The 18,767-nt window shown below is 41.5% G+C and overlaps 1 protein-coding gene across 1 annotated transcript in view; it reads left to right on the top strand.

Moving 5' to 3' along the window:
* Positions 1–18,767, top strand: part of ITPR1 (inositol 1,4,5-trisphosphate receptor type 1) — a 174,831-nt gene that overhangs the window by 122,546 nt on the left and 33,518 nt on the right. Inside the window, exons 44-51 of the mRNA XM_069866030.1 lie at positions 5,459–5,639; positions 6,255–6,508; positions 11,564–11,764; positions 14,062–14,172; positions 15,460–15,555; positions 16,320–16,442; positions 17,423–17,527; positions 18,381–18,573. Of these exons, the coding sequence (XP_069722131.1) occupies positions 5,459–5,639; positions 6,255–6,508; positions 11,564–11,764; positions 14,062–14,172; positions 15,460–15,555; positions 16,320–16,442; positions 17,423–17,527; positions 18,381–18,573 (1,264 nt within the window). The remainder of the gene's footprint in view (positions 1–5,458; positions 5,640–6,254; positions 6,509–11,563; positions 11,765–14,061; positions 14,173–15,459; positions 15,556–16,319; positions 16,443–17,422; positions 17,528–18,380; positions 18,574–18,767) is intronic.

Raw genomic sequence — 18,767 nt, forward strand, 5'->3', positions numbered from 1 at the left:
CCAGTCAAGTTCATGGGGAATTTTCTGTCCACTGGCATTAGAGAAATTGGGAGAGAGATGACAACACTTTTCATTAATTTGTGAGGTGTTTGCTGGGGCTTTGCTTTCCTTTATTTATTGGCAATAAAATATTTGTTTTCCTTGGGTATTCTTTGGGATCTGTTTGGATGGTCTGGCAAGGCTTAAAGGCTGTGGTCTGTTGAAACAGCTTTGTGAATTAGAGGGTGTGGTCCAGAAAATACTCCATCCGCTGCAGGGTGATGGCAATCTCTGTTTGGGTTCTGCAGCCAAATGCTTTCCTAAAATCAGGCCACTTGTTTTTTGGGAGGAAACGCACATCTGAGCAGATGCATCTTAAACCCAACACTTGCTAATAGGTTTTAGTTCTATTTCTCACAGCGTGGTCATTCAGACAGTGCATACAGTCCAGGCTGTAGTTACTGCGTTTAGGATGGAAAGCCAGGCTGTTCAATGTGACACTATCAAACGGTTGTTCCTTCTCTTGGCTAGCAAGAGAGTTGTGACTTTTGGGCAGATCCAGGTAACGGCATAGAGCAAGGTGTTCCCAGTAAAGGTGACAGCGCACACACAGGCAAAACTGGGTGAACCTTTCGAAGCCAAGAGCTAGAAAACAGCTGTCTTAGCTAGTTCCTATTCCCCTCTTTCCTATTTAACAATGCTGTGTTGGGCACAGACTTACTCATTGTTAAATTTGTAGTAAATTAGTTAAGTTTACAGTGGATTAATCAGCTGGATCTAAACTTGGTACACCTTACACCAAGGTGTCATCAGTGTGCTGTTTCACAGCTTTGCTCTCCAAAGGGCAGACGTCAGCCCTGCTGGTTCAAAGTCCAGTTTGGTACCCATTTCTGGTACATGAAACGTGTTAAGGAGCATTTGTTGTGCCATATGGTTATCCTGCCTCCATAATCCCACTCCCTTGAACTGCTGGGTGATTAGCTGAGCTTCTCTTCCACTCTTTGTTGGAAATCATATATTTTATGTCAAAGATCTTGGAAGGCAAGGCAGGAGGAGAGAAGAGGTGAAGTGGTAATACTGGGAAATGTGCCTATTCTCTGCTGGTTTGGGTTTTTTTCCTTTTTTTAAATGTGTTTCTACAATCCAGATTGTTAATTATCTGCAATATTTAAGAACATGCCAAAAAATAACCACTACAGAAAATGATATTAATTCTAAATAAAATGCCAGCAAGCAAAAATAGTATTTTCAGTTTAGCAAAAAGGTAGGTAAACATTTAACAGTTTATGTAAATAATTTGAAGGGGACAGGATACCAAGTTCCTGTGGAAAACTACATAGGAAACAAACTTAAAAAAAAATTTAAAATTATGACTGGAAGTTAGTGACATACGAAGGGGTTTAATCATGTTTCTGACAGTTATTAATCACTGGAACAGACTAAAGGCAGACATAGTTCATCTCCGATACCTTCTAAAGAAAGATAGCATGCTTTTCTTAAGAGGATGCATTACTTAAACACAACTTTGGGCTCTGTTAATGAGCAAGAGTGAAGGGCTGGTGGTGCTCAGAGGTGGGCCAGACAGTAGCCAACCAATGCCCTGTAATTTAAATCTGGTCTTTGATTTATTTTCTAATTAGTCACTTGGTTTGCAGCTTTTCTTCTGCAACATGATTTTCGTGGACCAGGGAATTAGTCGTAGGTGGTATGATGATGGTATTTACTTACTGTTCTCCTTTGGCTCAGAGGCAGTATGCTGGAGGGACAAAAGTATAAGGGGGATGTTCTGATCTGTGTAAGGTTTCTGGTTGAATTTCTTTAGGAACAAAGCTGAATGATTTAGAGGAGAAAGAAGGAGAAGTTATTGCACAGGTTTCCTGGTACCTGGTGTTATTAGTTAGTTTACTTTGTGGTATTTTAATAGACAACTTCGGATGTCAGGAGAAGGAATCAGTGTGGCTGGCTCTCACAGACATGTTATGCCTGTGCTCAGTGGTTCTTCCATCCTCTTGAAACAAATGCATGCTCATCATAATGCTTGGTATATCATATGCCTGTAAAAGAGGCAGTGTGCTGCTGCTTGCCAGTGCTTCATACCTGCATGGAAACAGTGCACCACAAAAATGTATATACTCTCCAGTTGCCTACAAGACTTTGAACTTGCAAACTTTTACGCAAGAAGGTTGTTCCTCTTGCGTTTCTTCACCAAGCTTTTTCCATTGCCCCAAGTTAGTTTTGAATGAGTTAGTGTAGGTGGTTGTTGCTCTGTCTTTAAAAATGATTGAGAACGCTTTGCATGGTGTCCTTATGCATGGTGAGCACAAATATCGCGATAGAAGCTTCTGCATGTTGTTTGTGGGTATTTTTGAGTTTTTTTTCGTTCTTTGGCTGTGTAATTGATTGTGATCACATTATCTTTGATATTCTTGCATCAGAGAGAAGCCTTGGTTCATTTAATCGGCAGGTTGTTGTGCTCTGTAGATGTATTATGTTTCATTGAAGTGTGTGTACTCATAAACATGGTTGATATAAAATACAGTTTCATACTGCATGATTTTAGCCGTCTGTATGGACAGGCAACAGGTCCACTGCCAGTGCCTCAAGTACATCTGAAACATATCTCAAGATATGTCTCAAAGCTTGTATCTTCACTTGCCTTTCAGGTAGCTTTTTTTTCTGCTACCCTATATTGCAATTGCTAGATAAAGCCTGTGGTTGTCTGCCCTGCTTTACGGTTGGTTCCTAGGAGAACACAGGTCCCAGCTTGGTGGTGGTTAAATTGGCAGGGTCTGTCTAGCAGATGAGGAGCCAGCCTGGGTTTCTCTGCCACAACTATATCTTGTTGATAAGACGCTTGGCTTTTGGGGTTGCATCAGTCTGATTAGGGAGCCCTCAAAGGAATAGCTGAGACCTAAAGTTCCCATGTCAGTGATATGTTAAAAGCACTGTTCTTCAAAAACGCGTACTAGCAGTTCAGTTTGTTCCAGGCTGCTCTTTCAGCAGTCATACTTGTGGTTGCATTAAGTCAATACACAAGCCAGGACCCTAGCATACAATGGTCTAAATTGGCCACTCTATTTTCATTTTAAAATTGGAGATTTTTCCAGTTTTTGCTTTGAGGCTATATCTGTAAGTAGATTTTAGGATTTCTGCCATAATTGTCACTGCGAATTACCTGCTCAAAAGCAACTTGTGAGATTACACCTCTTAAAATACAGTATCTTTGATTGCTGGCATGTGGTTGATTCATATGTGTGAAGGTGTTAGACATCCTGACCTAAACTGAGACAATCATTTTGTGACAACCATTGAATATATGCACAGCACACACAGGAAAGCCTTACTGGAAATGTTTCTTTCATTTGTTTTTTTTTCTCTGAAGTACAGTGAAAAGTCAGTTAAGAAGCTTGAAAAGAGACAACAATCAAGCCTGTCAGCAAGTAAAAATTACTGGCATGCAAGGCATTTCTTCAGTGGGGTTCATTAACAAAAGCTTTTCCTTCACTACTGCTTCATCACAGGGAAAGTCCTTCTTTACAGACTCTTGAGATGTGCAGCCAGGTGACAACCGTTACTTGCCTGGCAAGCAATTTGTGGTTTTTTTTCAGAAAACAGTTACCCTTTCTAGGACTGATGGCATTTGCTGGTCAATCTATAAAATATTTATTAGTATGTTCATTATGTAATAATGGTAGAGTAATGTTTTCAAGATGCAATGTAGGAACGAACACTTCCTCTGTGTGTGTTTGTAGCCACCAAGTCAGGGACTGTGCTTCAAAGGGTTGGCTGTCTAAATACCCCAAACCTGGGCTTGCTTACCAGTCAGCAGTTCAGGGAAAACATTCGTGTATTTCTTGGTTGTGATTGTAGTTTGGTATTCTTTCTGTGAAGTATGGTCATGTCAAAGAATCAGTTTAGAATGAAAAACAAACCAGAATAAGTTAACTGTCATTCAAACAAAGGATGTTCTTACGTGGGTATGTTTTATGAGAAAACATTGAAGTTCTTGATATGAACTACTGGAATTATAAAATAATTCTGCAAATACTACTAAACGAGTTTGAGATCCAAATCATCTTGTGTCATGTCAGCACAGTTTCTGTTGCAACAATTTGTGGTAAAAGGCATCTCTTGCAGTGTCCTGGCTTGCCTCTTATACTAGACTGTTTGAGTGGATGTCAGGGGAAGGTACCGGTGTGGCTGGCTTTGCAGACACACGGTGCCCACACTGTGTTCTCCTTTCCATCCTCTCTTTATCACTACAAATAAGAAGTAACTCTCAGGAGTTTACCCGAGATGCTCTGGGCTGGTAGAACTTATTGCAATAGTGGGAGGGATATATAATGTGAATATTGACCAACTTCTTTAAATAGTGGCACTGCTTCTCTGTCTGTAATCAAAGATGCAACTCTATTAGTGTTTCAAAGTCATTCAGTGCTGTTCTGACTGCAGCTGCTTGGGAGTGATCAAAGGCAGGCATACCAGAGACGGCCTCCTGTGCTCTGCTTCACAGAAAAGCGGGCAGGATATATTGCTATTCCCATTTTAATCTGTTTTTTCAATAAATTGGGCTTCATTCCTATTCATCATGTAAAGCTGTTGGATCGTGAGCTGCTACAGAATGCTAACTAATTTCATAATACTCTGCATAAGGTGACCCACTTACAAGTTCATCCTTCAGTCTTGTTTAAGCTCTGGTCCTGATTTAAGTAACAGCATATTGGTTTCATCAAGAATTGTCTGATCACTCATTTTGTTGGCTCCTTTTTGACCTGTACATGATTTGTATTCTCCTCAATTTTAGGAAGAGTTTTCTGTCTCTGTACACATATGGGTAGAAGAACATTAATAAACCTTTTAAAGTATTCAGTGCTTTGAGTTTTTCGGTCACTTGAAGATACATTAGAGTAGGAATTAAAAGGAGATTTAAGAAGTCTGCTGCAGACAGGGTAGTGGAAACATAGCGCAAAATATCCATCATTACGTCACCCTCTTAGTACTTTTTGGACTGTGATTAACATTGACTATTGCATGTTATCAGTCTTGGTTCCTTTAATTTGAGGGTAGGAAGGCAGGGCAGCTCTTTTTCCTCTGTATTTTGTTCATACTCTTTTGGTTCCGAACTGGGAATCAAATTGTAAATAATACCATTGTCCTTACCTTACCTTAATTTGTTGTACTTACATTAATTCTGTTGAGAGAGAAGCCGCTGCCTAGATGTATTAGGACTAACATGATTTATTGCACTCACTTTTCTTAAAAAATGTATTTGGAAGTTGTTAATAAGGGAGTCAATGTAGCTGAGACACGTGGACCTTCTTAACAATAAAGTACGACTCTCTGTTTCTCTAGGCTTCATTTTACTGAAAGCTAATTAACCTCCCAGTTCTTCAGGATATCACATAGTGCAAAAAGGTGAAATAATCTGTATTCAAACCTGTGCATGGAGATACAGATCCTGTTCTATTTTCTCTTGTAGCATTCATTCTTCTGCCGGCTGACGGAAGATAAGAAATCTGAAAAGTTCTTTAAGGTTTTTTATGATCGCATGAAAGTGGCACAGCAAGAGATCAAGGCTACTGTCACAGTCAATACTAGTGACTTAGGAAATAAAAAGAAAGATGAAGACTCAGACAGAGATGTACCAAACAGGAAAAGAGGTAATCCCCAGTTTGTTCCATTTCTGAAGTGACAAGGGAGTAAAATACTGTGTTTTGAATTCATTTTGATTGATGCAATAATGCTCTGATCTCTGATCCCACAGAGCAAAGTTCAGAGCCCTGGCTCGGAATTTCAAGAGCTTCATCCCCTCTTCATCCATTTGTGAGATTGTGCTATTGAAATGATGAAAAGTATTTATGAGATGAGACTCTGCCACCTTGTCTATCGTGACAAGCTGCCCAAATCTGATCCGTAGTAATGACCCTGGACTGTGGGTTGTGGTCAGTGCCTTCTCTAACAATAAATGAAGAAATCCCAATTTTCTTCTATAGCAGGTCCTTTTATCGTAACTCCTGATAGTGCTAGATGTGTGTGCCCTAACCAATTAATACCAGAATTTATAACTTTATTGTGGTTTGCATAAAAGGTGTGAAGAGAGTGACGTGATACCCTTCTAAACTGGAGACTCTCACATCACACTAAACATACTTACCAAAAGAACTGATGGTGAATAGCTGGCCTGAGTGTGAAACTGTAATGAGAAATGTGTGAATAGACTTTCTGGTTCCCTTTATTCAGCTTTCCTAAGGAAGATCTGTTCTTATTTGTTTTAGTGAGAGAGCCTATGACCCAAATTACTGAAGAGGTCCGGGATCAGTTACTGGAGGCCTCTGCAGCTACAAGAAAGGCTTACAACACTTACCGGAGGGATGCTGATCCTGATGACCATTACTCGGCAGGAGAAGGAGCACAATCTGTGGCAGACAAGAACAAAGATGACCTGGAGATGAGTGCTGTGATCTCAATAATGCAACCGATTCTTCGGTTCTTGCAGCTGCTCTGTGAAAACCACAATCGGGATTTACAGGTACAGCCTGATTCCTGAGCAGGTGTGCTCATGGTGTCGTGTATTGTCACTCCTGTCACACTGGCCTCTCCAATCCCATGCCTTTTCAGATTGATACATAATGAACTATTTTCTTTGGCTCCAATGCTAATCCTCAAGAAGTATTTATATCTTGCTCGACAAATACAGGGAATTGCAGTTATCTAGTGTTTAGTAGTCTTTTCAATGTGTATAAAAGGTAGTGGGATCAGCACTTGATGTGGCTTTTTAAAAGTACGTGCTTAAAGCAAGCAGGTGTTCTGCTGTGAAGTTACTGGTCTGGTTTTGGGAGGGGAAGAAAAGGAAAAAAAATCATTTAGAAAAATACAGAGAGCATCGGGACTTTGGTTCCAACAGCCCCCAAGCCTATGTTTACTTTCTAGTGAACGGGTTCTTGTGGATTTTTATGGATCTGGTCATCAATGTAGAGTTGAACACATGAGGACATGCGTAAGTCCATGGTGCCTGGTGGGATGCCACAGGCCCCTGTGGAGTGCTGGGTCCAGTCCTGGGCTCCAAGGTCCAGCAGGTAGGGACCTGACTAAAGGATTGGAATATCTGATGGGCTGGCAGAGGTCAGGCTGGAGAGGAGAAGGCTCAGGGTATCTCACCCACCTGATGAGGGGTGTGTGAAAAGGATGGAGCCAGGCTCTGCTCGGTGGTGCCCCATGACAGGGTGAGGGGGCTTGGACTAGGCATTCTCCAAAGGTCCCTGCCAGCCTCCGCTGTCCTGTGATACTCGGGGCTGTGCTTGTATAGTTTTAAATAGCAAGCCCAGAACTTGTACATCTATCGCGTGCCTCCACAGGAGGAAAGGTTTTTGCTTACAAATGGACTACAGTTAACATGACTTTTGTTCAGTGAAAGCATTGCTGCTGGATTAGAATTGAATGCGAGGAGCTAGTGAGATGCAGTACAATGTACTAAATACCCTCATAAAGGACGAATAATTTCCTTGATTGCATATTGTTATACGACACACCAGAAGCGTAGGACCCTGCGTGAGTGCTTTTCAGACCTGCCAAATCGCTTCCGCTGAACTTGAATGCCCTGCTGCTGGCAATATGTGAAATCAAATCTGTATGGTAATGTTCCTCTGCTATGAAGGTGTAATTCTTTTAGCATTTTATAGGCGCCGGGGTTACCTACATCAGGGTTTCTCCTAATTTTTTCAGAAAAACTATTTGATCTTTGTTTTGTCAAACAATTTTCATGCCGTTAGCGATGTCAGAGACAAGTAGGATGGAAGTTTTGTGTGGCAGCAGTCCAAACCACACGCACATGATCCTTTGCTGCTGCTGTCTTTGGCTAGGCAATGGAAGCTATAGGAGCAAAATTGGACTTGAGCCAGTGCAGAAACTTGGCCTGAGTTCTTCACTATCCTGAACAATTAGATTTCCCAAACAGCAGGTAGTTGCATTCAGCTCTGGGAGAAAAGGGGGTTGTTTTGTTGTTGGGTTTGGGTTTTTTTAGGAAAAATCTTTGTCTGCAGCTAGTACTTGTAACTGATCTACTTATCAGTATTGTCAATGGACTCACTGCTTAAAGGTATGTGACACCTGTTCTGGATTCTGTGTGTCTTCCAAAATTGTGTAAGTTAGCTTTGAATTAGAAGTGAATATGGATCACTGGTCCAGCACGTTTGTAGGTTTCTCAAACCAGGAGTTTTTCAAGCTGTTACAATCGTGAGTGGCCTGGTGTTATGTAAAAACAGGAAAATGCAAGTCATGGCTGTAAGAGTTGATAAGTGTTTCAGATGAAGAGGAAGTCTTTGCAACTCCCTAGGCCATTTCACAGTACTGTGCCTTTTGCATCACTCGGTCATTCCCTTCGCAGATAAAACTGCGGTTTGTTCCACCTTGCTCTTGGTCAGAGTGCTGACCCCTTCCAGCTTACTCCATGGGTCAGGAGGAGGAGTTGCAGTATCTTCTTCAAATTAATGCAAGGACTCAGACAAACAGGTGGACACAAGTATGATTTGTTACCCGCTTCAGGCTGAATGCATCAAATTTTGCTGTGCTGTAGTCCTGATATCTCTGTTTCTCTCTCAGCATGCAGATTGTTGTGTGCTCTTATTAAATTTGCATTAGTTCCGACCCATAGTTCTGTGAGAGAGCTCAGCCTTGAAAGCGAAGCTGTTGCTGCTCTGAACTGCTGTAGCCAGCCTGTTTTCTGGTCTGCTCTGGCCGGGCTACAGCCCCAGCAGTTCCCTTAGGAGGTCTTTTCAGTACAGTCTCATTTCTGAATGAAGGTGTCCCTCTGTACTACAGAATTGGTCACGCGAACTGAAGCTCGTGACAAGCTGCGTGAAGCATACAGGGAATGCTTTGCTGTAAACAAGAGTTGTGCTGGCTGCAGGTGAGGAGGAGAGGGGATTCCTGGCAGGACAGGGAGCAGTGCCTTCTCTCCAGAACTGGTGCCTGGGCAGGTGATACCCAGCAGCTTGTCACACTGCCACAACCAAGCATGCAGCTCCAGTGTTAGACTTCAAAATTCCATTTCTGTGAGAAAAACGTAGCACTCCTAATCTTTTTTTCTTATTAAATGACTTATTTCTATGAAATAATAATACTGCAGAGATATGCTAGTCAGTCATACTCAGATTAAAGGTCTAAGTCAGTAGGCTAAACACTGCTTTTGTGCCAGAAAAGCAGGAATTGGTACAACTCTTAACATTGGATTTGACTGTGTCTTTTATTCCTGGAGACAAAACGTAGGTAATAAAGAACAGTAAAGCTCTGTATGCTGCAGGGAAGTGATTCAATAATTTGGCTAGTGGAGTAGCACTACTGCATGCAAAGAATGAGCTCACTTAGGTTGCTGTCTTTTAGGTGAGATGTATGTGAGAATTAACTTTTTAGGAGCGTAGAGCAAGCCTGTGTTCAGTAAAAAATGCCTTTCCTTACCTGATTGCTTGTAGAGAAAAATCTGATTTAAAAATACCTCCTTCTCATCATGTATGTTCCTTCTTCGTAAAATTTTTCCAATGAGGAATCAGATTTCTACTAGAACACAGACTGTCCAAACCTCCCCCCCCAGCATTTAGACTTGTGCTTTAGAGGCATTAAGAACTGACTGCAGATGCTGCCTTTACAAGTGTACCCCTGTCTAGTGATTTGTTGCCAAAAAGGGGAGGATTGGGTTCCCTAAAACCAGATAGTAGCGTGAAGTCAGCTATCTCCCCCGAAAGTTATTTGCAAGGGCAGGACTTTATAGACTACCTGACTGCGCACTGAATCCCATCGGAAAGTATTTCACTCTCAACTGAGTACAGAGAGTCCTTGAAGTTAAGCAGTATGAATGCTCTTTTCCCCTCAAGATCTGAGAAGCTGCACGTTTTTCGTATGTTCCAGCTCAATCTGCAACTATAGCTCTTTATTCCAAATGCAGGGTCTCATTGATGGTATCTCAGGTTCATTCCCACTGAAAGTAAGAGGATGGCATGTTCAAAAGTGAACAGTTGTGTTCCCATTTCATAGCCTGTGAGACGCTCTGGATGACAGAAACTGAAGAGCTGGATCTATACTGGCTGAGATGGCAACAGACATTCCCTGGGGCAGTTTCTCACTATGCAGCATGGGGTCGTCTTTTCTACAATTTTTTCTTTCCCCTTGTTTAGCCATGTAACATTATTCTCCTGCCTCCTATGCCTTATTTCTCCTTTTTCTTTTGTGTTTATTGACTGTGGATAAAAAAGCTAGGGTTGGTATAAACCTAGCTATAATCAGAATAAATGCTGTACCGTAGCCGGATAACATTTTGTTTCGTCACTTTCAGTATTATCCAGTGGGTTTGCTTTTTTCCTGGGGGGAAGGCACAAGCTTTGATTTCTCTAGCATCAACCTTTCTACGTTCTGACAAGTTAATCAAAAGTTAGGATACTAAATAAGCAATCAGTTGAAATGTGCTGAATCACTGTCACCTTTAGTCTGCATTCATAGACAGCAGTTTCCTTTTTTAGCTTAGCCTTCAATTGAATCTGGCAATTTCTCATTCTGCTTGCCTTAAAAGACTTATTAGTCTGACATAGGCACTAGAGGCAATCAGTTAACCGTGCTCCTCTGCAGGCTGACAGAAAAGATTTTGCTGGTTCCACAGTCCCATGCATCATCTTTGTCTGAGGTTTTTTTTCACCTTTGAAGTCAAGTGTTTTGTAACTGGCTAGGATTGCACCAGATAGGAGTTCTCCTGCTGAAACTTTGAGGAAAAGGAAATGGTAGTAGCTATCTATTTTTACAGCATGCTGCTGGGAACACGCTGACAAACAGCATCCAAGTCACTGGGAAATTGTTTTTTCATTAGTTGTCCTTCATTGTTTTGGTTGGGTTTAATTTGGTTTTATCATTTGGAATACAGGAGAGAGGAAACATGTTGAATCCATGCTGATAAATCTGGCATTTCATTAAAGAGCTGCTCCTAATCAGCAGCTTCAAGCAGGGATTACAATAATTATGTGGGAAGAAATGCAATTGAGAGGATTGCATTTCAAGACACCTTCCTTTAAGGCATGCAGTCAGGTGCCTTCTTGCCGCTTGCGCAGGTGGTGCTGCTGTGAAGCCAGAGCCACAGAATTGCTTCCTCGGTCTTGGAGAAAAGTCTCAGGAGGAGAGAGCCTTGAGTGATAGTTAGCAGTAAAATGTAGCAGGTGGACTGGAGGGAGACCTTCCAGGCTCAGGACAGCTTTCTGATATGCAGTAAATGTCTTATTCCATGTTGGGTTTCAGTGCTTTAATGGATGTACTTTGTTTATTGCTGTTTGTCTTCTATAAAGTTGGAAGCTCAAGAGAGCAGCACATTGCAAGCCAGCCCTGAAAAAAAGCTAAAATGGTTGGAATGGTTGGACTCGATGATCCAGTGGGTCTCTTCCAACCTGGTTATTCTATGATTCTAAAATTCCTTGTCCAGGCTTCAGTGAAATTAGAGCGATATTCCATGCAGTCCAGTCATGAGTTGGTGAACTTAATAAAATATGATGATCCAAACATCAGTTTGTATGTTTTTTTCCTTTCCCTCATGGCTTTGATGCTTTCCTTGCAGAATTTCCTACGCTGCCAGAACAACAAGACAAACTACAACTTGGTGTGCGAGACACTGCAATTTCTGGACTGTATCTGTGGAAGCACAACTGGTGGACTTGGACTACTTGGTCTGTATATAAATGAGAAAAATGTAGCACTGATCAACCAGACGCTGGAAAGTTTGACTGAGTATTGTCAGGGGCCTTGCCATGAGAACCAGGTAATACATCTATAGCTGTAAAAAACATCACCCTTTCTCCCTACACCCACAGTGTGTGCTCTGCTCGGCTTGGCTTTCAGTCTGCTGGATGTGTTGTCTTATAATGCAGCTCACTTTACTTGGCCTACAAAGTGGTTTTGGGGGATTTTGCTTCATAAACTCATAACAATCAACTCTCTTTCTTGGGTGCTCCCTCTGAGGAGCTGAACCACTCAAATCAGTATGGATTTGCATGCTCTGCTAGTATTTAAGTTGTTTAATTAGACTTGACAGACCAGGAGAGTTGGGAATTTTTGTAGTTCAATTACTTCATAGTAAAAATGTTACTGAACCCAAGCTTTGTCCTTTGTTGTAAATGAAGCTGGAAATGTGGTCCTCCAAGCCTGATGGCAGAAGTTTGAGTTCTGTGGCTTTGTTAATGAAGGTGATAACTACGTTGAGGTGGTTTTTAGATGTAGTCTTGTGTGTAGAACCAAGTGCATGTCACTGCTGACTGTGCACTTGCGCAGGGATGTGGCAGGGGATCCCAGTGTGCAAGGGTTGTATATTGATGAGGACCACTAAGTGTTTGTGGGGAGGCAACTTCTGTCCAGCTCCTCCCAGACCATACAAGCTGTCGGCAGTATAAACTGCTCCAAGTAGGAATAACTGTTCTGAAGCAAGCGTGATGGTTTAAGTAATCATGTTTCAGGAAAGGCATAACTGAATAATGACAATAATCCTATTGGATAAAGCAGTTACTGACCCACAGCTGGACTTGGTCTGCACTGTGTCTCAAAGGTTGAATAATAAGCAAGGAGTATGAGAAGAAACTTTGTTTCAGTAAGCAAGAGTTTTTAGGTGTTCAAGAATTACAGTTTGCTGCAGTGGGAAGGATGAGGGGACAGGGGCAGCTGTACTGATTGGCCGTGCTTTTCCACTTCACCTTCCTGCAGGTTGTGGAGCCATGTACGTGTTATGGCCTCGAATTGCACCAAGGGAGGTTCAGATTAGACATTAGGAAAAATTTCTTCTCTAAAAGGGCATGGGAACAGGCTGCCCAGGGAGGTGGTTGAGTCACTATTTGTGGAGGTATTTATAAGATGGTTAGATGAAGTACTCAGGGGATATGGTTTAGTAGTGGTCAGGTACGGTTGGATGGTGTTATCTCAAAGGTCTTTTCCAACCTAGCGATTCTGTGTTTTAGAGCAGCATCACTGATTAGTCAGGCCCATTTCTTCTGGTTTTTGTCTGAATGTTATTCTTGCTAAAACTGCTACAATGATTCAATTGAAGTCTGAAAGTCTAGAGTAAACCACACTAAAGGGCATAGCTACCCCAAAAAAGTTTTCCAGTTTCTGTCTGCTCTGTGGCATTGACTCAGAGAGTAGTGTATGCTCAGTGTGTGTGGTAAAAAGGCTTTGGACTAGCTTGACCTTTTAAGTCTGTGTTCCAGGGGTTGATGTTTCTTCTAACAAGCAAATATCTGCACTTACAAACATGGTTATCTGCTTATTTTCTCCACTTGCGTTAGAACTGTAGTATGGTAAGGAAAGATTGGAACATGACTTCCCAAAAAGCCTTTAGGAGTATCTGTCCTTTGAAGTGCCTTTTCTTTGTGCACTCTAGCATAATTTGCAGCAAAGCTAAACAAGGCATAGTGAGGGTGACCGATGTTGAGATTAAATCATACCTATGTGAGAGAATGCGTGAGGCTGTACGAGTCAGTTAGTAACTGACAGTTTCTCTGTTTTATGGACTGGGAGGAATACAGACATTCAATATAAGTGTAGATCTTCATGGTAGAGTCAATGACAGAATAGGGCTCTGGATTTTGAAGCTGGCAATCTGCGGTTGGTTTGTACATTTTAGTTATAGAACATTATAAAGTTAGAGTTAAAGGGTAAGTCAGAAGGTTACAGAAATTCACGTTCTTTGGTTAGACAGGACTGAAGTTGGTGTTGATTGGCACCTCTAAAATAAAGAAAACTACCTAATCTTGGTAAAACAATGTTCTTTCTTAGCTATGTCTTCAGCCTGGTTACTTTGGCATGTAAATGCCTCATTTATCAGCTGTGTTTCTTTCAGCTTCCTGAGGCTGGGTGATTTCAGTAGGGCATGCCATGGCTGATGACAGGAAAAGCTTGAAACAAATGCTTTAATCTTTTGTTATTCCCCTCACTGGGCTTTTCTGTTCAGTTATCCATCTCAAACAGCTTACAAGGTGGTGAAAGAGATGACTCTTGTGACTGGGTCACCAGCATAGGCTGCATTTTTAGTGTAGAGAATTAGTAGAGTTTGAAATTTTTTTTGGACAGAACTGCATTGCTACTCACGAGTCCAACGGTATCGACATCATCACAGCATTAATTCTCAATGACATCAACCCTTTGGGAAAGAAGAGGATGGACCTTGTGTTGGAACTGAAGGCAAGTGAATATTTCATGTGATCCATGTTAACAGTAACATGAAACATAATTTTATTGTTGGAGTTGTGGGTGTTTATTATATCCCAATATTCATAAGTGCCAAAAAATTATATGCATCAGCGAGTGGGAGGCAGGGTCCAAAGATTGTTTGCCACAGGTAACTCATGTTTTAAATGATAATATGGAACCTCTGGTGTTCAGCTGGGGGGATGCAGGCAGTCAGGATGCACTGACGAATCCTAAAATAATTTCCTCTTAAAAATTTAAAGCTGAAAAAATCTTCCTTGTTGGTAGTGAGCATTTACGTAGTCGATAGAAGTAAAATTTCTTGTGTTACATCTAGTTGCCTAATACTTTATTGCTGTTGTTCAATCAGTTGATGTTTAATCATCAAGAATTTCTTATGGCTGTTCATAATAATGTTGAAATTATCAGCCCTGGTGCTGGTTTCAAAATACACTGGCAGGTTATCTTCTAGGAAGAGCAGTCACAGAGCACTCCTGCTTCAGCATGTGTTTTGGAAGCATTTCATTTCTGACTTACTGTCTTGTCTATAGAGCAATGTCTAGTTGCTTTCCGTTGCCGACTCACACTATTATTATGGCCAATGCGGATTTTTTATTATTCTACATAAAAAATGCTTTTAGACTCAATTAGTATGATGCTTCAAAATTAAATACTTTTATTGGTTATTATTGTCAGTCATGATGGATTTTAATCTTAATTTTTGTGTTAAAGTAGTCTGATGCCTTGTGGTAGTTTCCTATTTCCTCCCTCTGTTTCTTGGCATAAGCAGGTCACAGTAATTTTCAGCTAAAAGCAGCAAAGCATGTCTGTGTCTTCAGCCATGGCTGTCCTTTGATGTTATTGACAGTATCTTGAGTAAAGCTGAGCCACACCATTTTGGAGCTGAGAGCTTATAATAATGCTGCAGTATCTTTAAAACAAACCAAAATAATATTAGCTTGAAACCTCAGTGTTTCAGAAATCTGAACCTTTACTTGGCTTAATTTCATGTCTCCCAATAAGTAGGGTTAGGGAAAGAACTGGTAAAAACACTACTAAGCTGTATATCTCAATAATTAGAAGAGAGGGAGTGCTTGGTGACGTGAGACTGTAGGAGTCCTCCAGCAGGCTGGCTGGGAGGTTTTGCCCTGCCTGTGACTTGTATTTGTGGAAACCAGGTATCTCAAGCCCTTCTGGGCAGCAGGGATGGTAGCACACAAGCTGGGTGCCCTTGTTTTTTGACTTCTGGCAGTGATTGGTGGTGTTCTTTTCTCCCTTCAGAACAATGCTTCAAAACTGCTTTTGGCAATCATGGAGAGCAGACATGACAGTGAGAATGCAGAAAGGATCCTCTACAACATGAGGCCCAAAGAGTTGGTAAGTCCCTGGGGTTGCCCCAAAAGTGCCAACTCCCTTCAAGCCAGGTACTGCAGCACTGGGGAGACTGGGGTGGCTGTGTCTGCTCCAGGGACGCTGCAAGAGGTCTGCACATGGATCACTGGCTCTGAAAGACCTTTCAAGGATTTCGTTGAATGAAGGCGCTGTCCCCAGCGGATGGGTCTACCTAGTTTCCAGGCAGCACAAGCAATCAGGGAAGCCACACTGGATGCTACAGAGGAGGCATTCAGCATCCTGCTTAAGGCAGGGAAGGAGCATCGTCAGACACTGTGGAATTCACATGTGGAAGTTATTTGCACAAGAGAGAGAGAAATAAGAATTGCTTGTGACCTAAAAGCTGTTCAGTAGACTGTAGCAGGCTTTTGAGCTGGTTAATGTATTAACTGGTGAAAATACAAACAGGAGATTCAAAGTACAGCCGAAACACTGTCTACTTGTCTCAGTGCACGTAGCTAAGACAGAGGTCAGAGGTCAGAACGTGATGCAGCGTGCCTTGAGGGTGGCCTGCAATGTATTACCTAGAGGGGAACATGAAGTTTAGTTTCTTGTGTCAGTGAGCTGGACTGAAGGTGTTGAGTTTGTCTTCTGTTTTACTCTGGATGTCAAGAAAGCCCACTGACCTTCCTCTTGAATGTATATGCTCAGCTCCCTTTCACTTCAGTAAGAGCACTGAGGGTATACTGGCCTCAGCAGACTTCAGCCCTCAGCCTAAGCTGTCTCTTCATTGGCTTGTGTCTCTCTAGGTGGAAGTGATAAAGAAGGCATATCTGCAGGGAGAAGTAGAATTTGAAGATGGAGAGAATGGGGAAGATGTTGCAGCATCTCCGAGAAACGTGGGACACAACATTTACATTTTAGCTCATCAGGTAGAGTTTCACTTACAGCTTTTGTGGCAGCAAGTATCACAAACTATGAATAACAAGAGTCTGCTTTTCCTTGAAATTGTGTTAATGGCTCACCTCTGAATCAAACTCACTTCATGCCCTCTTTTTATCAGAGCAAATTCTGATCCTTAAATCATCAGAAAAGAAAATTCTTACAAGAAAATGTGGAGGGTTTTCTTTTATAATGGGAAGCAGGCAGGTTCTTGACCAGGTTTCTAAAGACATGTGATTCAAGTTCTTGGCAGTTCTGGGGAGCAACGTATCATTTTTCAGCTGTGTCAAAGGTTACTTTATACTCCCAAAGAAACTCTACTCACAGATCAATTAAACTGTAAGCAGAAATCTCTCCTTGTTTTTATGGTTCTTGACACATTCTCTCTCTTGTTGGAGCCAGTCAGGTTTGTTGTAGGGGAATATATCTAGTTGTATATCTAGTTCTACTTAATATATTGAAGCTATGTATATCACTCCATTAGAGACTTGTTGTTCCTTTAGCATCTGAAAAGAAAGACCATCACTATGCTGTAAGATTAATTTAGAGCATCCAGAAGCATTTTTGGAGCAGTGCTCCGTGCGTTTGCTTTTTGAAAGATCCAGATTTTCAGTTCTGTCCCTGCGTAGATACTTGTGTGGTTAGCACACCTTTGAATTAGGGTGGTGTAGATGATAGACCAAATGTGAATGTTCAGAAAGTTTCCCAAGTCAGGCAAAGGCTGGGAGAGGGTAGGTGCAAGCGGAGCACAACACGGATATGAAAAAAAAATTGTATTTGAATCATTCTGACTTGCTCTCAAAATAGAGCTGCAGGGTGTCTGGTTGGAACAGAACAAGCCTTCTGTCAACTTTGCCCTTTCTTAGCAGCTGACTGCATACTCTTTCTTTTTTTATGCCAAAAATCAGATATTTAATATCATAGAGAGACATCTGGTGTCTCCCACTCCCTTTGCATTCCTTTATTTTAGTTGGCTCGTCATAACAAAGAGCTGCAGAACATGCTGAAGCCGGGAGGTCAGATAGAGGGAGACGAGGCTCTGGAGTTTTATGCCAAGCACACTGCACAGATTGAGGTAAAGAGAAAACTGGTGGCTGCCGGGAGGTGTGTGTGTGGGAACTATTCTGCTGTGGAAAGAGATGCTTGGAAGAGAAATGGAGTTAAACACCGGTTACATTATATGTGATATTTTGATTGAATTGACTACCTGTGTGTGGACTGTCATCTTTGACATAAGAATATATATGTACTTATTTTTTTATTTTATTCTTTGACAGCCACTGGGGGGGAGCTATTTTTGAGCTGTCATGTGTGGGCTTTAAGATGGAGCTGAGCAGAGCTCTCTTGGCAAGAGGAAGTGTCATTTCACTTCTGTTGCATTTTGGCCGGTACTTTTGCTGAATCCATAAAGTTAGTGATAGCTTCTGCCATTCTTTCTCTATTAAAATGACAATTTGGCCTGATATGCAACCAAAGATACTTTATAGAAGTGAAACGCACACAAACAGGGAGAGTTCACACAACTCTTTTAAGCAAGATAAATATAACTATTACTCCTCATAATTGCTTGTGTGATATGTGGCTAAAATTTGCAAATATTCCTCAATTGTGTGGCCAGATTGCTCTGAAATTCAGTGCAGCTTTGGTGCAGGATTCACTGGGCCCCTTGGAAATCTCAGCTAAGAGCAGTGTTGCCAGAATAAGACCACAGCATAGAAATTATCAGGTTTGGATCTGTAGGCCTTCTTTGGATCAATGTAGGCCTTCTTTAAAAGGCAAATTAAATGAAGTCTCTATCAATCTGCTGTTCTACAGAAATGTGTCCAAGATTCTTTATGTAGCTTGTTTGAAAGGAAAAAAATAGGCAGTCAAACCAAGAAATAAAGCATTTAAAAACTAGCAAGAATTCTAATAAAGCTGCTGTTCAGATTGTCAGGTCGGACCGTACCATGGAGCAAATAGTCTTCCCTGTGCCCAGTATATGTGAATTCCTTACGAAGGAGTCCAAGCTGCGGATATATTACACCACAGAGAGAGATGAACAAGGCAGCAAGATCAACGACTTCTTCTTGAAATCAGAAGACCTATTCAATGAGATGAACTGGCAAAAGAAATTGCGAGGTAGGTTGCTGTTGCCAGTGTGGTTGTGTGGAACGTTACCAGCAGAGTGCTGAGGTTAGGTTTTCAGAGTTTGAAATGTTGACTCTGTAGCAGATGGTTCCCCAGTGTGGCAACAACCTTGATAATTGTTTGAAAGAGTCTGCTTTTCTGCATGATGGCAATATGCTTTAATGAAGTCAAGCTTAATGCAAGAG

Source organism: Phaenicophaeus curvirostris, chromosome 11, assembly GCF_032191515.1.
Source record: "Phaenicophaeus curvirostris isolate KB17595 chromosome 11, BPBGC_Pcur_1.0, whole genome shotgun sequence".
Taxonomy (NCBI): Eukaryota; Metazoa; Chordata; class Aves; order Cuculiformes; family Cuculidae; genus Phaenicophaeus; species Phaenicophaeus curvirostris.